Source organism: Drosophila busckii, chromosome 3R, assembly GCF_011750605.1.
Source record: "Drosophila busckii strain San Diego stock center, stock number 13000-0081.31 chromosome 3R, ASM1175060v1, whole genome shotgun sequence".
Classification (NCBI taxonomy): domain Eukaryota; kingdom Metazoa; phylum Arthropoda; class Insecta; order Diptera; family Drosophilidae; genus Drosophila; species Drosophila busckii.
In genome coordinates this window covers 9,921,830-9,937,045 of record NC_046607.1, presented here as the reverse complement: position 1 = coordinate 9,937,045, position 15,216 = coordinate 9,921,830, and the positions used below count along the sequence as shown (strand labels likewise).

At 41.2% G+C, this 15,216-nt stretch overlaps 8 protein-coding genes across 13 annotated transcripts; 3 read left to right on the top strand and 5 right to left on the bottom strand.

The window, feature by feature from the left end:
* Nucleotides 1-106: 106 nt before the first annotated feature.
* LOC108603245 (ran-binding protein 3) lies at nt 107-1,855 on the bottom strand. Of its 2 annotated transcripts, none has more exons than XM_017991876.1 (3): nt 1,749-1,855; nt 1,152-1,591; nt 107-1,087 (listed from the first exon to the last, which is right to left on the bottom strand). In XM_017991876.1, exons 1-3 carry the CDS (start codon nt 1,762-1,764, stop codon nt 209-211), a joined length of 1,335 nt encoding a protein of 444 aa, XP_017847365.1. In that variant the 5' UTR covers nt 1,765-1,855; the 3' UTR covers nt 107-208. The 2 variants fall into 2 exon arrangements, with proteins under 2 accessions (XP_017847365.1, XP_017847363.1); XM_017991874.1 differs by having other exon boundaries at nt 1,743-1,849.
* Nucleotides 1,856-2,063: 208 nt separating this feature from the next.
* LOC108603246 (26S proteasome regulatory subunit 6A-B) lies at nt 2,064-3,541 on the top strand. Its single transcript, XM_017991877.1, has 3 exons — nt 2,064-2,273; nt 2,334-2,754; nt 2,812-3,541. Exons 1-3 carry the CDS (start codon nt 2,064-2,066, stop codon nt 3,465-3,467), a joined length of 1,287 nt encoding a protein of 428 aa, XP_017847366.1. The 3' UTR covers nt 3,468-3,541.
* Nucleotides 3,542-3,666: 125 nt separating this feature from the next.
* LOC108603244 (protein sel-1 homolog 1) lies at nt 3,667-6,833 on the bottom strand. 3 transcript variants are annotated; one of them, XM_017991871.1, is made up of 8 exons: nt 6,658-6,833; nt 6,086-6,543; nt 5,283-6,028; nt 5,050-5,224; nt 4,846-4,994; nt 4,459-4,793; nt 4,199-4,403; nt 3,667-4,133 (listed from the first exon to the last, which is right to left on the bottom strand). In XM_017991871.1, exons 2-8 carry the CDS (start codon nt 6,528-6,530, stop codon nt 3,744-3,746), a joined length of 2,445 nt encoding a protein of 814 aa, XP_017847360.1. In that variant the 5' UTR covers nt 6,531-6,543; nt 6,658-6,833; the 3' UTR covers nt 3,667-3,743. The 3 variants fall into 3 exon arrangements, with proteins under 3 accessions (XP_017847360.1, XP_017847362.1, XP_017847361.1); XM_017991873.1 differs by having other exon boundaries at nt 6,685-6,833; XM_017991872.1 differs by lacking the exon at nt 6,658-6,833 and having other exon boundaries at nt 6,086-6,639.
* Nucleotides 6,834-7,102: 269 nt separating this feature from the next.
* Nucleotides 7,103-8,237, top strand: LOC108601841 (phosphatidylglycerophosphatase and protein-tyrosine phosphatase 1). The gene is made up of 4 exons (XM_017989786.1): nt 7,103-7,266; nt 7,507-7,650; nt 7,710-8,027; nt 8,085-8,237. Exons 1-4 carry the CDS (start codon nt 7,255-7,257, stop codon nt 8,211-8,213), a joined length of 603 nt encoding a protein of 200 aa, XP_017845275.1. The 5' UTR covers nt 7,103-7,254; the 3' UTR covers nt 8,214-8,237.
* Nucleotides 8,221-9,258, bottom strand: LOC108601842 (succinate dehydrogenase [ubiquinone] cytochrome b small subunit, mitochondrial). 2 transcript variants are annotated; one of them, XM_017989789.1, is made up of 5 exons: nt 9,121-9,258; nt 8,931-9,046; nt 8,678-8,868; nt 8,383-8,620; nt 8,221-8,324 (listed from the first exon to the last, which is right to left on the bottom strand). In XM_017989789.1, the coding sequence occupies exons 1-4, from the start codon at nt 9,158-9,160 to the stop codon at nt 8,428-8,430; spliced, it is 540 nt and encodes a 179-aa protein (XP_017845278.1). In that variant the 5' UTR covers nt 9,161-9,258; the 3' UTR covers nt 8,221-8,324; nt 8,383-8,427. The 2 variants fall into 2 exon arrangements, with proteins under 2 accessions (XP_017845278.1, XP_017845276.1); XM_017989787.1 differs by lacking the exon at nt 8,221-8,324 and having other exon boundaries at nt 8,353-8,620.
* Nucleotides 9,259-9,357: 99 nt separating this feature from the next.
* LOC108603346 lies at nt 9,358-11,803 on the bottom strand. Its single transcript, XM_017992077.1, has 4 exons — nt 11,684-11,803; nt 11,158-11,576; nt 10,282-11,093; nt 9,358-10,218 (listed from the first exon to the last, which is right to left on the bottom strand). The coding sequence occupies exons 1-4, from the start codon at nt 11,760-11,762 to the stop codon at nt 9,624-9,626; spliced, it is 1,905 nt and encodes a 634-aa protein (XP_017847566.1). The 5' UTR covers nt 11,763-11,803; the 3' UTR covers nt 9,358-9,623.
* Nucleotides 11,804-12,497: 694 nt separating this feature from the next.
* On the top strand, nt 12,498-14,331 carry LOC108603347 (lipid storage droplets surface-binding protein 1). Of its 2 annotated transcripts, none has more exons than XM_017992079.2 (6): nt 12,498-12,583; nt 12,647-12,951; nt 13,030-13,240; nt 13,492-13,876; nt 13,934-14,111; nt 14,169-14,331. In XM_017992079.2, exons 1-6 carry the CDS (start codon nt 12,580-12,582, stop codon nt 14,313-14,315), a joined length of 1,230 nt encoding a protein of 409 aa, XP_017847568.1. In that variant the 5' UTR covers nt 12,498-12,579; the 3' UTR covers nt 14,316-14,331. The 2 variants fall into 2 exon arrangements, with proteins under 2 accessions (XP_017847568.1, XP_017847569.1); XM_017992080.2 differs by having other exon boundaries at nt 12,501-12,583; nt 12,650-12,951.
* Nucleotides 14,332-14,345: 14 nt separating this feature from the next.
* Nucleotides 14,346-15,114, bottom strand: LOC108603349 (probable oligoribonuclease). Its single transcript, XM_017992082.1, has one exon. It carries the CDS (start codon nt 15,072-15,074, stop codon nt 14,445-14,447), a length of 630 nt encoding a protein of 209 aa, XP_017847571.1. The 5' UTR covers nt 15,075-15,114; the 3' UTR covers nt 14,346-14,444.
* Between the last annotated feature and the right edge of the window lie 102 nt (nt 15,115-15,216).

The following is a 15,216-nucleotide window of genomic DNA, read 5'->3' as shown; positions in this document are numbered from 1 at the left end:
GACTGTTCGTTTCTACAAACTACATACTTTGTTATTTTACATCAACAGTTGAATGATTATTATTAATAAATTATTATAATTAATTTATAATAATCTATAATGTGTTTTATTTAGTTAGCAAATGTTGATTCATCTTATTTTCCGTAGAGACTTTGCAAACAATATTAAAGTTGGTGAAATGAAAAAAAATAAAGTAATTAAAGGATTCTTATGCGGCCTCCTTGGGTTCGGCCTCGGCACAGGCATCGACATCTACAGTCGGCACAGCCGCATCTTCACTGCTGTCCGCCTGAACAAGCGCCTTTTTAGGGCTGGGCTCATTACTGTCTGCCTCAGCCGACACGGCAGTAGATGTAGTAGTATTAGTACTAGATGAGGGCATTGCATCGCTTGACATTACTGAAGCATCGTCGTCATGCTCATCATCATCATCGTTGGTAGTGGATTCGGGTTGTGCGCTTTCGGCGCAGCTGCCGGACGAAATGCCGTTTTTAGTCTGCTCTACGACGCATTCCTCCGGATGCGTTTGTTTGCGCTTGGCAATACGCTCGCTTAGCGCCTTGTGCACTTGAGCAATATCAGCCGGTCGGCCCATGGCCAAGAAGATCTTAACAGTGCCCGTATTGTCCATGGCAGTTAGACGTAGTGATTTTTGACTAGCGCGCTCCGCCACCATCGCTGCCCAGACTTTAGTGTTCAGCACCAGACGTAGATTGCCTGAGGTGCGAAAAACGACGCGGGAACAATCGCGCTCGTCTTTTGCATCATTGAGACGCAGGCTGCCGCGTCCACGCTCCTCCCAGTTGCTATTGATGAAGGCAAACAGCTTACAGCTCACATCAGCAATGTTGAGTTCGTTTTCCTCGCCTGTGAACGTCTCAACCTCCTCGTATTTGCGTTTCTGCGCGCGACTTTCCTCGTACTCCCGCGCCACATCGTTTAAACTCTTTGCTTCGGAAGTCTCCTTGTGGTTGTCTGTCGATTGGGCTGCCTTCTGAATAACGCTGGAGAAGAGCGACTGCGAAGTAGTCGCTTCCGCCTCGTTCGATGTGCCTGCTTCCGTACTCATTTCTGTGCTTATATTTTCCTAAGATAAAACATAGGAATAAGAAATACTACTAGCACATTTGTATTTCGATTGAGTTACTCACTCCTATGACGCGCTCATGCACGTTTTGGCCAAAGATAAACCCACTTGTCTGCACACTTGGCAAGTTTGTCTTGGCAGCAGCGAATATGTTAGTGCGCTCGATGCCGTTATTACGTAGCATGGCTAATGGATCCTGCCGCTCATCAATCTCATCATCATCCTTATCAGATTTCTCTGATTTTCCAGAAGACTCTACAATCGCGGCAGATGCGTCTTCATCTTCCCTTTGCTCACGCAGAAACGGATTAACTACAATGTTTTTCTCGTCAGTCTTGTCACTGCCGGTCACTGTCGACGCAGAACTATTGTTGCTGTTGTTAATGCTTTGACTGCCCAGCACCGCGGATTCACCAAGCATTGCTGGGCGCAATACTGCTCCACCCAGTCGCGAAGCCTTTAACGTAAAACCACCTTTGAAGCAGTTGGTTTCCACCGACGCTTCTAAAAGAAAAAAAAGGAGTTTTTATTTATATTGTGCATACACACATGCATGTACATGTAAGCTAGGCTATCTGCCTTGGGCGGCGACAATGTATTTACAGTGCCCACTTGAATAGTTCCTTATGCGGTATTGACATATTATTGCGCTCACCCTTACCATTATTTTCGGCCATGTTAATAACAATTTGAATATATCTGAATTGTAATTTGGCAAATCTTGTATGCGAAAAAAAGCGTTCCCTTCAAGCCAGAACAGTGTGTTAAGCGGTCAACTATCGATAAGCTAATACACACGCAATTATGCGATATTTAAGCGTGTGCAACATTTTACAACACTAAGTACTGTCAAAGTTGCCATTGAAGAAAAATACAACACGAAATATTACAAGTCATCGGTCAAAAAATTAAGCGAAGCAGCCACAGCATAAGATTTGCATTTACCCAGCTTTTTTTATAAACAAATTTATTAACAATGGCGCAAACTCTGGAAGATAAATCTATATGGGAGGATGGTGAAGAATCTCTGGGTGAAGAGGTGCTGCGTATGGCAACGGACGAGATTGTAAGCAGGACGCGGCTGATGGATAATGAAATCAAAATAATGAAAAGTGAAGTCATGCGTATTACACACGAAATTCAAGCTCAAAACGAGAAAATCAAAGATAATACAGAAAAGATAAAGGTAGTTATTACACAGTGCCACTTTTTGAAGATATCTTTGCTTACAGCTTTAATGTTTTAGGTTAACAAGACGCTGCCGTATCTGGTGTCCAACGTTATAGAGCTTTTGGATGTGGATCCACAAGAAGAGGAGGATGACGGCTCTGTTACTGTATTGGATAACCAACGCAAAGGAAAATGCGCCGTTATAAAGACTTCAACACGACAGGCATATTTCTTGCCAGTCATTGGTCTCGTCGATGCGGAGAAACTAAAACCCGGCGATTTGGTGGGCGTTAACAAGGACTCGTATTTGATTTTGGAAACTTTGCCAGCTGAGTACGATGCACGCGTCAAGGCAATGGAGGTCGATGAGCGCCCAACTGAGCAGTACTCCGATATTGGTGGTCTGGATAAACAAATACAGGAACTGATTGAAGCCGTAGTGTTGCCCATGACACATAAGGATAAGTTTAAAAATTTGGGAATCCATCCACCAAAAGGTAAATCAAATTATTCAAAAGACATGATTTGCAATGTTAAAAAGAATCTTCTTCCAGGTGTTCTATTATATGGCCCGCCTGGCACTGGTAAGACGCTGCTGGCTCGTGCTTGCGCAGCACAGACTAAATCCACCTTTCTTAAGCTGGCTGGCCCACAACTTGTGCAAATGTTTATTGGTGATGGCGCCAAGTTAGTGCGCGATGCTTTCGCGCTTGCCAAGGAAAAGGCACCTGCCATAATTTTCATAGATGAGTTGGATGCCATTGGCACAAAACGTTTCGATTCAGAGAAGGCCGGTGATCGTGAGGTGCAGCGCACCATGTTGGAGCTTCTGAATCAATTGGACGGTTTCAGCTCTACTGCAGACATCAAAGTAATTGCCGCAACGAATCGTGTGGACATTCTTGACCCTGCACTGCTGCGTTCAGGTCGCTTGGATCGTAAGATCGAGTTCCCACATCCTAATGAGGAGGCACGCGCTCGTATTATGCAAATACATTCGCGAAAGATGAATGTGAGCAATGATGTTAACTTTGAGGAGCTCTCACGTTCCACAGATGATTTCAATGGTGCCCAATGCAAAGCAGTGTGCGTTGAGGCAGGTATGATTGCCTTGCGTCGTTCAGCCACATCGGTGACACACGAAGATTTCATGGACGCTATAATGGAGGTGCAGTCCAAGAAGAAAGCTAATCTTAACTACTATGCTTAGGTTTATAACACGCAAATTAATTATGATTATAATCATGTCAAACGTCGAAGTAATAAATATTAACAAAAAATGGAGTCACCATATGCAGTTTAGAAATCGCATCTTAGATGAGCAGCTTTATCAGTACAACACGCATATATTTTGAGTAAGATATTTTTGAATTTTGGTTTTTTCAAATATCTAATAATTCCATTTAGAAATGATAAAAAAATAGATGATAAATATTTACATGGTCACTAATTAAACTAAGGATGATTTTTACCAAATTTATTAAGACTAATCAGTGGGATCTAGTGTATTACTGCTGCTCGCCGTGGACGAATTCCCAGCAGTCGCTGTCCCACTAGACGCCTCGCTCATAGTTGATGCTGCTGCTGTCGCTGTGCTCGTAGCCGCAGCGCTATCGGCAGCAGCTGAAGTAGCTGCCGTATTAGTTGTGGATGGCGCAGATTCAGCTGTTGGCTGTGCGGCGTTATTGGGCACAGCAGCCAAGTTATTCCCTGGTTCTGGCTGCTGCTGTGCTTGAGCCTGCGCTTGCTCCTGCTGTTGGAATGGTCGTCTTGTATACATTATAATGCCTAGCAATAAAGTCAGTATGGTAATCATGTAAAGATCCCAATTGGCAGCAATATTTTCATCCATATAGAAAATAAATCTATAGGGTGACTGTGGAGCGGAAGAATTTATTTATAAAGCTATTAAATCAAATTTGTTTATATGCAGTTGCTTACCTCTTTAACTGCCTCAATTTTTGTTAACATTTGTAGCTTAAACAACGCTATAGCTACAGGGACTTTAGCATCTGAATTTGTTTCGGCTGCCAAATCATACAAACGCTTGGCTAAATGCCAATCCTTTTTCATGCCTAAGCCTTGCTCATGCATGTAACCCAAGTTGAACATGGCTTGAGCATTATACTGTTGCTCCGATGCTTTTCTGTATAATAAATGAATATTATATATTAAGTTATAATTCTATTGCATCGGCTTACCTGTAAAGTGCTGCAGCCGTTTCAAAATCTGTTTTAGTGCCCCAACCATAGTAATAGTAATCGCCAAGCTTAACCTGTGCCGCGGAATATCCTTGCCCGGCAGCACGTTTCCAATAGTAGAATGCACGAATCAAATCCTCATGTCTATCGTTAAAAACATGCACCTCTTCGCGATCAAGAAGAAAAGCTGCATTACTCTGTGCCACCTCATAGCCCACCTCGGCCATTAGCGAGTACTGCATGTAGGCCTCATCAATGCGATTATGTTTATAGTCGCTGTACGCATGCATCAGTCTGCTGCTCCAGCGACCACGTTCCGCTACGTTTTTGAAGAACTGCAAACAAGCCGAGTTTAATTTAAGCTAGACTTTTAAATGCATTAATTACCTCCACAGCAGCCGGACAGGAGCGTAGCATTCCCATGCCATAGGCATGCATTATTCCCAGGTTGTAATAGGCCAAGACATGACCAGACTGCGTAGCCAGATTGAAATACTTCAGCGCCAGCTTATAGTCAGTCTTAACACCGTTCCCAGCTGAAAAAAAAAAATTAATAAAGTGATAGAAATCAGAACTTTATAGTAAACATACTGAAATACATGGTTCCTAATTGAAGCTGTCCATCAACCCAACCCTGATCAGCAGCTTGTGTAAAGTAAGATAAGGCTTTAATAGAATCCTTGGGCACGCCCAAGCCTTTTAAGTACATAAGACCCAAGCCGCTCTGACCCACTGGATCGCCCATTTCGGATGCTTTCGAAAAGTACTGTGTAAAAAAATCTTGTTTTGATTATTGAAATTATTAAGATTTGTGAATATGTTACCTTAAAAGCTGTGTCATTGTCCGCTTTGATTTGCTCGCTGCCCTCTAGATAGAGTTTACCCAGGAAAGCAAAGCCTATGGCATTACCTGCATTGGCTGCTAATGTAAAATACTCCAACGCCTTTTGATGATCCTGTTCTGTGGCTTTGCCGCCTTGATAGTATAATTGACCCAAACCAACTTGCGACTGCACATCTCCCTTGTCAGCCAGCAGCTGATAGTAGTCTACAATTTCAGTCTCCTGACTGCCGGGATTCTCTTGCTCATCAAGCAGTCTAACACGATGCACAATGGGCCCATTAGCAAACGTCACCTTGGATGCTACTTTCTTGGCCACACGCTTATATTGAACCAAAGCTTTTTCGCAGCTAACTGGCACATTGATGCCATACAAATAGCGATAGCCGATGGCCATTTGAGCAAGTGTATGATCACCCAAAGATGCCAGGGTGTAGTGTATAAGCGCTAGAGGCTGGCTTACATTTTTGCCACCCACGCCAATAGAGTACAAAAATCCAAGACCCATATGAGCTTCTGGAACGCCTTGGTTTGCCAACGTCTCAAACTCTTCGGCCGCATGCTGAAAATCAAAGGATGTCCAATGTCCAAGCAGCGCAGCCCAGGCTAGTTCAGCGCGGGCCTTAAGATGATTAAATGCAGCAGCCTTTTGCAGCAGCGTAAATGCTACACGCTTGTCTGTGCGGGGCTTGGCCAGCATTTCCATGGCATTATCATAAAGACTTTGAGCTGCAAAGTGTACAACGTAAATTAATAACTAAATATTAAAACAGCTGGACAACATACCCTCGATTTGTTCGGGCGTTAGGTCTGTGGGTTCGACGGACGGTTTTCGTGCTTCAATCGCTTCAATTTGAGCTTTAAGAAGTTGTTGCTTCTTTACACTGTCATTCCACAAGCGCTCAAATAACGCTGATGACATTATTTTGGTACGTGGCGCAAACTCAGCATCCTTCAGCTTAGCCGCTTTGCGATCATTGCTGCCGGGAGTCGTTGAGTCAGTTGCGGCAGATGCTGTTGTATCCTGGTCAGCTGTTTTAATCTCATCAGCATCAGCTTTTCCCTGTGGCTCAGTTGCAGAGGGGGGCACTGTGCCGGTATTGGCCTCGACCCCATTTGTTGGTCTGTCTATCGTGTTGGTAGGCCCCTGCAATTCGGCTCGCAACAGCTGGCCCCGTGAAATCACCAAGAATAGCAATATGCTCAACAAAAAATTGGACTGCCTCATCATACTAAACGTGTCCCTATATGTGTGAGAGAATGGCACATTAAGATTAGTGTTAAATATACTATAAATTTTGATATCTTTGATTTGTCTCTCCCCTGTCTTTTGAGCTCTGACGTGTTGTGTTATTTACTTTTTCTTTTGTGCACACACTGATTACTTTTTCACCGTTCGTTTCTCCCAGTTTGTTTTATCGCTGGCACATTTTTTATCAGTGCAGTTGCCGAATCTTTGCCTAAAAGTTTACTGACGAACGCTAACTATTTTTCACACGTAAGATTAAGAATCTTGTAATTGTTGCAACAATAATTTCTTCCTAGTGCTGGAAAACGTCGAAAGACCAGAGCTGAGCTACAGAGTGACTTTCAAATAGGTGATGAGGTCACGCCATATATTACAAATATAAATCCATTATATTTTAAAAAAGTTAAATTTAAGAACAAAGTGTGAAAAAAGGGCATAATTTTTATATACAACAAATATTGAATAAGCAGTTTATTAAATATGGTGTGATTAAAAGAGGTGATTGATATCACAAGCATTAATGAGGGCTCATCTCTAAGTCTATCAGTGCTGAATAACTCCACAGTTGGGCAATGCAAATAAGCTGATAGCAGATCAGCGGCTAAAATTAATACACGAATCTAATATCAAAGTAATAAATATACGTGGACGGTTTTAAATCGTGTGACTTATTGTTCTTTTCAGCCCCAGAATAATAAACAAAAGCATGGAAATGAGTGTAAGCTTATGCGTAGAATTAACTATAAATATCTACAGGCAATGCGAATGCGAGCAGCAACATTTGCTGGGCTTTGAAACCAGTTTCAAGTCGCGCTCCAAACAATCCAGTCGTGCTTGCGTGCTCATACTCAACTGCCAAAACTGGTGAAAGTTTACAGCTGTTGCCACTAGCATTTCAGGCCTACAAACGTAATTTTTACCCTTTCCCTTTCTCCACGAAAACACCTGCAATCCCTAGGCGGCAATGCTTGCGCGTGTATCCTTCTATCCCACACTACTCTACAATGTGCTTATGGAAAAGGCTACAGCAAGGAATTGGTACGATCGAATTGATGAAAATGTTATACTTGGTGCTCTGCCTTTTCGAACTCAGGCAAATGACGTAAGTGATGCTCTATAATTAAGGTTTGGAAATTATTTTCAATTATTACTGGTCAACAGTTAATTCAAAAGGAGAACATGAAAGCTGTGGTTTCCATGAACGAGGATTACGAATTAAGTGCCTTCTCCAACGATTCACCCAAGTGGAAGGCTCTGGGCATAGAATTTTTACAACTAGCCACTACAGACATATTCGAGTCACCCAACCAAGAGAAGCTGTACCGTGGTGTGGAGTTTATAAACCGTTTCTTACCACTGTCCAAGCGCATAACTAGATTAAACAGTACACAGCATCCGGAAAATATTGGTTCGGTTTATGTACATTGTAAGGCAGGTCGTACTCGAAGTGCAACCTTAGTGGGCTGCTATCTAATGCTGGTATGTAAGATAAAAAAATATATACAAGATTTATTTTTACATTATTATTTTAAATAGAAAAACGGCTGGACACCCGATCAGGCGGTAGCACACATGCGTCAGTGTCGTCCACATATTTTACTGCATACTAAACAATGGGACGCATTAAGAATATTCTATGCAAACAACGTGGAGGCTCAGTCATGACCCGAAATTGACAATAGCCATACATAAATGTTTATTGTAAATACGAATATACGTAACAAAAGGTGCCTGTTATTGTTTTTATCTCCATCACCAAATCACTTTAGTGCTGTCCTATGTAAAATCGAGCGTTTTAATACAATTCTTCAACCTTTTAACAAGTTTTATTTACTGGTAATGACTTAATAAGCAAATGTCGTATCCACGTGTGTCGTTTTTAAGCTTCACTGCCTTTAATCGCCCAGAAACGTTTGATTCCGTTAACTAGACCAACATCGTTTTTGATGTAGTAAAACAGACCGCCCAATGCGGCCATAGATATCAGGATGAGAGCACCGTGTGCAAGCTTAGGCAATACATTGCCGACTACAGATGGACGCATGTAGTCCACAACTAATGCTTCAATACCCCTAAAAAGTTAACAGGTTAATCTCAGTATAGATTTAGCAGTTCGCAGTGGCTCTTACCAATAGTTGTGTATCACTACAGAAATTGCCAACAATGCATCCATCACTTGCGACGGAAAGATGAATGCGCCAGGAATAACACCCAATAGAGCTGCAGATACAACTCTCTCCACAGTCCACAAAGTAGTGTGGTTGCCACCAGCAGCAGCCATTTTAGGAGCACTAGCAGAAATATTTCGCACGACCACTGGCTAAAAAGAGATTAACGAGTATATAGTAACAACCTCGATTAATCTTAATTTAATAAACACACCGCTACATTCTTGACCAGGGCCAGAGGTTTAGCCAAAACCTGACGTTCTGTGTTTGCCACAATAGTGGAGTAGGCCTTTAGCGGAGTAAGGCGCGACGACTTAACAAGATTCGCAGCTGATTTAATAAAGGTTATATAATAAAGGCGGTGAATAGATAAAATTCATTCGGATATGGTATAATATACCTACCATTTCTGCGAGCAGCATCACGAAGTACCAGGGAAAACATTTTTGATTATTGATGGATCAACCAAAATAGTGGATTACCCGCAAGAAATAAATACACCTTCCTTTGCGTAGAACAGCCGACTCCTTTTTGTCCAATTATACAGCACTGAAAATGGGCTTGTCTTACTGTTATCGATGTCAGCATCAAGTTATCGATTAAATTGGTTTTAAAAAGAAGAGTCGCGCAAAAAATGGTTGTGTACACATTTTATTGAATTGTGAAAATCGTTTGTACAAATTTGAGATTCTTTTACGGACGGCAGGTATAAATTATGCGTTTCGAAGCATAATTGAGAGCTGTAAAATCTCTAATTATGACTTTACTTAGCAACTAAAGTGATGCAGAAGTTGTGATTTATAATTGTCACTTAGGCGTTGCAATTTAAAGGCACAAACATTTGAAATATATACTATTCTCGAATTCGAGGGACGGACACTTTAAACGTATGTATATACTTAATAGATTACGCGACTAAATGCCTGGCTAGCATAAAAGCAATGCAAGTGGCAAAAGCAGCCTGTACAGTACTAAAAGCCCAGGCTAAGCGAATTGCTCCAGACTTGTAGAAATCCCAGTCAAACACTATGTTTGAAGCGTCGGAAGGCCTCCAAGGATTTAAGCCGTCGTCGAAATACATAGGACAATCGTCTCTCTCACGCTCATACTCAACAGCATCAATGGCAACTGCAGCGCCTTCTGAATGATTCCATGACGTGACATCTTGGTTTAGTTTGCAGAATGCACCAACAGCCTGAGACATAAGCACACGGTTCAGGTCGGCACGTTGATATACCCAGCAACGGTATTTGGAAAGCGGATCCAAGTCATCGTACGTAATTAGATATGATTTAAGATTCTCTTTCCAAAAGCCAATGCATTTCATACGATAATCAGGATCGCTGTAGATATCTACAGGTCTTCCCAAATGGTCCACAGATAAGCAGTAGTTTTCATCGACAGCCAACTCTTTTTGATCAGTATCGCACACTGATAAATCAGAAATGTTCTGTTTACAGTGTATGTCAGGACGTGGACTCAGTGTGACGCCACCAAGAATTCTAGAAGGAAATTATAAAAATAACTCAAATTAAGCATAATTAAGTATATAGCTAGCTACTGACCTGGTTCTAAAAGGATGTTCGCCTCTCTGCGTGAAATTAAACTTGCCTGCTACCGGGCAACGAACAGGTACTGGATTTTTAGCAAGGAACAAGTCATATTTCCATGCTTCGGAATTTGGAAACTGCACCCAAGAGCACACCGTGCTAAAATCATCCTTAATGACAGCAAGACCCTTGCGATACCGTATGATATTATGATGCCTGGGCATAAAGTCAAAGCACACATAGTCCTTTTGGCAACCGTCTACTGTGAGGCGGGCCATCATCACACGATTACCACGACGTTCACGGCAAACGTAAATCGTTTTGCGATATCGTGCTCTGTCGGGGTAATATGTTTCATTGATGTGCGTCTCACTAATGGATACATCGGCATCAATATTCGCTGTGTTAACCCAGTCTCCGGAGAAATTTTGTGGTAGTGTACAGCCTGGTTCCACAAACTCTGCCTTGACTGGTGTCAGCTTAAGACGCTCGGGCGAATTTTCTGGTGTCTTTAATATATTACACTCCGCAGTGATAGACACACCCACATATAGATCATCGTCGCGATTCTTTAGGAAGCAGCGGAACTTTTCATCCTTGCGTGACTCTTTGGTGTTGGCAACAGCAAAGTAATGATTCTTGCCCACAAACCAATCGCCCATACAACTAAACTCTACCGTACCGCTGAAGGTGCCCTGCATGCCCTCACACTTTTGATAAGTTATGTTGAACTTTTGATTCTGTATAAGAAACTGTGTGCCAGCGGTTTGACAAGACTGAATTCGTGCATCCGGTTTATCACACGAGCCCGTGAATCTGAATCGATTCTATAAATAAGGGGTCCATTATTAACTAATCAAGTTGTGTCTTGAAGCCATGTTAAATACTTACTTGATATGTAAAATGCCAGACACCCTCCAGAGATGAGCGACAATTAATTGGCACGAAGTTTTCATTGAATAATGTTATTAGCTGCTGATCATCCTTAATACCCTTGCACACATTTTCAACCGAGGGCTCCTGTCCAGTTGGCAGGCTTACACAAGGACCTTCGTATTTCTCAAATATATTTAATGTGCGTATAATTGCATGGACGCAGTGATAGCAACTTTCGGTTCTTTCTTTAAATACGAATGAGTATTCGTCACCGTGGTAGCGTCTATAGTTAATACAGTAGCCACGCCTCGACATAGAAGTAGCATCAATTACAGTTTGGGTAGGTAAACCTACCTCCCAGGAAAACCAAGATCCTTGTAAAATTTTGGGTATAACGCAATTTCGTTGTTCCAGATCATTGAATTGGGCAAGCGCTGTAATTAAAAAGTGGATATTGTCAAAGTTTATTTGATTGTAGTGAATCACATTAAGCCACAATTTGGAGCTTGGGTGTGGCTTGAGCTGAGCTCGACATACTAACCGATGCTTGAAAGGCCCAAAAGGCATATAAGGGTTAAATAAATGCTCATATTACAAGTGTAATACTTATGAGCTACCATCAAAACATTATTTAAATTATATGTAAGTAATTTTGCTATTTTAATTCAAACAACTTAAGCAAGCACAACACGCAACAAACAAATTAGCTACAAACTGCGCGTGCTTTTCAGCACTGCACCGTCAAACACTTGCAACACTGGTATTCTAATCGGTTTACTTATCGATTGGTTTCATTGTTACAGTTTAAATTTAAAATACATAGCGCAATTGTTGCCCCAGAGATCAAAACAATATTGCATCAGACAGACTAGCCGCCGTCAATATTTCTGCTTGTGATAGTACTTCTTGTTTAATGCTGTAATAAAACCGTCTGGCTGATTACAGAAATCAGAACTTAGCGACAACATTTATTAATGACGAATTCTGTTTTATATAGGTAGCTATTGTACAAACAAATTCGAGATCAACTTAAAATGCACTTTAAACGTTTTCGTCATGTGTACAGCTATGATATGCAATTGCTTGTTAAACTAAGTGACTCAGACACATATTCACTTGGAGAACTTATTATACATAATCAGATTCTGACCGAACTTTGAAACTCAAAAAAAAACATGCCATTAAATGTTTTTTATAAATGTCTAGGTGCTCACTTTTATATTCGGATCGTTTCATTCTTATCTCCAGGGGTCAATATATTATATATTCATTTGTGTGCATGGCGATCGCTGCATGGTCAATTCGAACTAGCAATTCAAAAGCTGGAGCTTGTTTAAATACAAAAATTGTTGCCATAGCGGATCAGTTAAGCTTCAGCCTGCAAACAGAGCGGTACAAGCATTGTGCAATTTTAAATTATTTATAAATCCAACAGAAATGGGTTAGTGTTGCAGTTATATTTTATTATCAAGTGAAAGCCTAAAGTGATTTTTCTCTACTTAAGCAGCTGCAACCATGAGCATGAGCAGTGGGCTGCATATGGAAGCCTTGGATCGCATTACATCCATACCTCTAGTAGAGTCCAGTTTTAAGCGTGTAGAAAGCATCTATGGGAAAGTAAAGAACAACAATCGCCTATTTAGCTGGTACTTTGAGACTGCCGAGTCAACTGTAGGCATGGCCTACGAATCCATGCAACCGGCTGTTAGACTGTTCGAGCAGCCACTTAAACGACTGGACAATGTGATGTGCAAGAGTCTAGATATTTTAGAGCAGCGCATACCGCTAGTCTATCTCCCTCCAGAGATGGTAAGTTGGGTTGGGGTTGCACATGGTGCCACTTTGTCTTGAGATTCGCTTACATAGGCCATCATTTTGTGCTTAAAGATGTACTGGAACACCAAGGAATACATGTCTGACCATCTGGTGCGGCCTGTTCTGAAGCGTGCTGATTCTGTGAAGCAAATTGGGAATGCTGTGCTTGAAAATCCTCTTACCACATATGCAGCTGAAAGAATTGATGGCGCTTTTACTGCTGGTGATAAGTTTGTGGATAAATACCTTGTGCCGATTCCTACAGATCAGGATCACACAGATGGTGAGTGCTAAAGAAAGATGCAGAGAGACGGAATTGTGATAAGCTTTTGTGCCTAGCGACATCAGCAGCGTGTCATCTTATGATTTATTTATAAGCATCGACGTCTAAAAGGCGCTTCTTGCCAACCGAAGGTTATCACTCTCTGAATTTCTCTCTTCACACTTACATATATATATGTACATGCCTAATTCATAAACAAGCCAGTAGATAAGCCTCGCAATTGAAATATTGTTTATATATCCGCTCCACAGCGCCCCAAGATGAAGATAATGAGCCCGCGGGCGCAGCAGAAAATGAGAAGGGCGCCATTAAGGCCATTCATCACGGTCAACGCTTCTCCCGCAAACTCAAACGCAGGCTAACACAACGAACTCTCGCAGAGGCGCGTGCTCTTAAAAAACAAAGCAAAGAAGCCATTCATGTGCTTATTTATGCTGCTGAACTAATCGCAACAGATCCCAAGTTGGCCATGCAGAAGGCCAAAGAATTATGGACATATCTAAGTGCGGATGAGCCGGAGAATCAAGCTAGACCCGTTACATTGGAGCAGCTAATCGTACTGTTGACACGCGAATCAGCTAGACGCGTTGTGCATTTGGTTAATTATAGTGCCAATGTTGCGTCCAATCTACCCAGGTGCGTAAATACTCCCTTTTCAATATTTGCAAATGTAATTAAATTTCAATTTGACAGGTCTTTGGCACACACTACAACAGATGTAGTTCATCAGATTATCTATATGAACAATCGAATTATAACCATCACTCGGTTGGATAAGGTCAAAAACATTTCCAAAGAGGAAGCCGAATCACTGCTCAAACGCATGCTGGCATTTTATGGTAGTCTCCAGGTCCTGACAAATGGATATTTGGTAAATTAGCAAATGAATCTGCTTTTGTTTCTGTATTAAATTCAAATTATATTTAAGGAACGTATGGCTAGCTTTTTGTCGGGACGCATTGAAGCTGAGAAGGTTTCAGGCAGTAATAGCCACCCCGTCAGCAGATCCTCCAGGAGGCGACAGGATGCCGATCATTTCTCTCCCGCTCAGAACAATATAAATGGGGCCTATTGAGAAATAGAATTTTTTATTGCTGTCGTCTTTTTTTTTATAATCATAGAACTTTACTTTTGCTTGCATTTTCGTACTAATTAAATAATGAAACTAATTAGTTCGTACTTTATACTTAAACAAATTTTCATATTACTTAAATAAATGCTGTTTATAGTATTTTAATTCCGATATACTCTCCTTAATGTCGTCCAAGCTGCGGTGCGCAAGTTTTTTCTTAGGAGCATTATTCAAAGTCTCTGGATACCATCTACTCGCTAATTCTTTTATTGTCGACACATCAATGATTCTATAATGCATGTAATTATCAGTTGCTGGAAAATATTTCTTTAAGAACAACCGATCCATGTAGACAGAGTTACCAGCCAAAGGGCATTTACGCTCCGGTATGTGCTCCTTTAGAAAGGATAAAAGAATAGTTTCAGCGGTTTCAGGAGTTATATCGGAACTTTTACATCTATCCACAAGGCCAGATTCATTATGATGTTTTTTACACCAATCATTCATGTTATCATACACATCTTGGGTGTGTTTTATTGCAAAGCATGGGCCCTCTTTTTTGATGTTAAGATCCTGATCAGTTATAATGCAGGCAACCTCCAATACTTGGTCAACGTTTATATCCAGGCCTGTCATTTCCAAGTCCATCCAGACAATGTCGGATGCGTTGATATTTGGCTTACACGTACTCATGGTTTTATTTAATTTTGTATTTAAAGAAAATTTGTTAGTGCTTCGACTTATAACTCGAAGCACAGACATTGATACAATTATCTTTTAATTGATAATTTGGAAAATATAATAATAATAATAAACAACGTGCCCTCAGCTATTACCAAATAATTAATCGATTACAATCCGGTTTAGATACATATGATTCGTTATCGCGCAGAGCTACATGTAT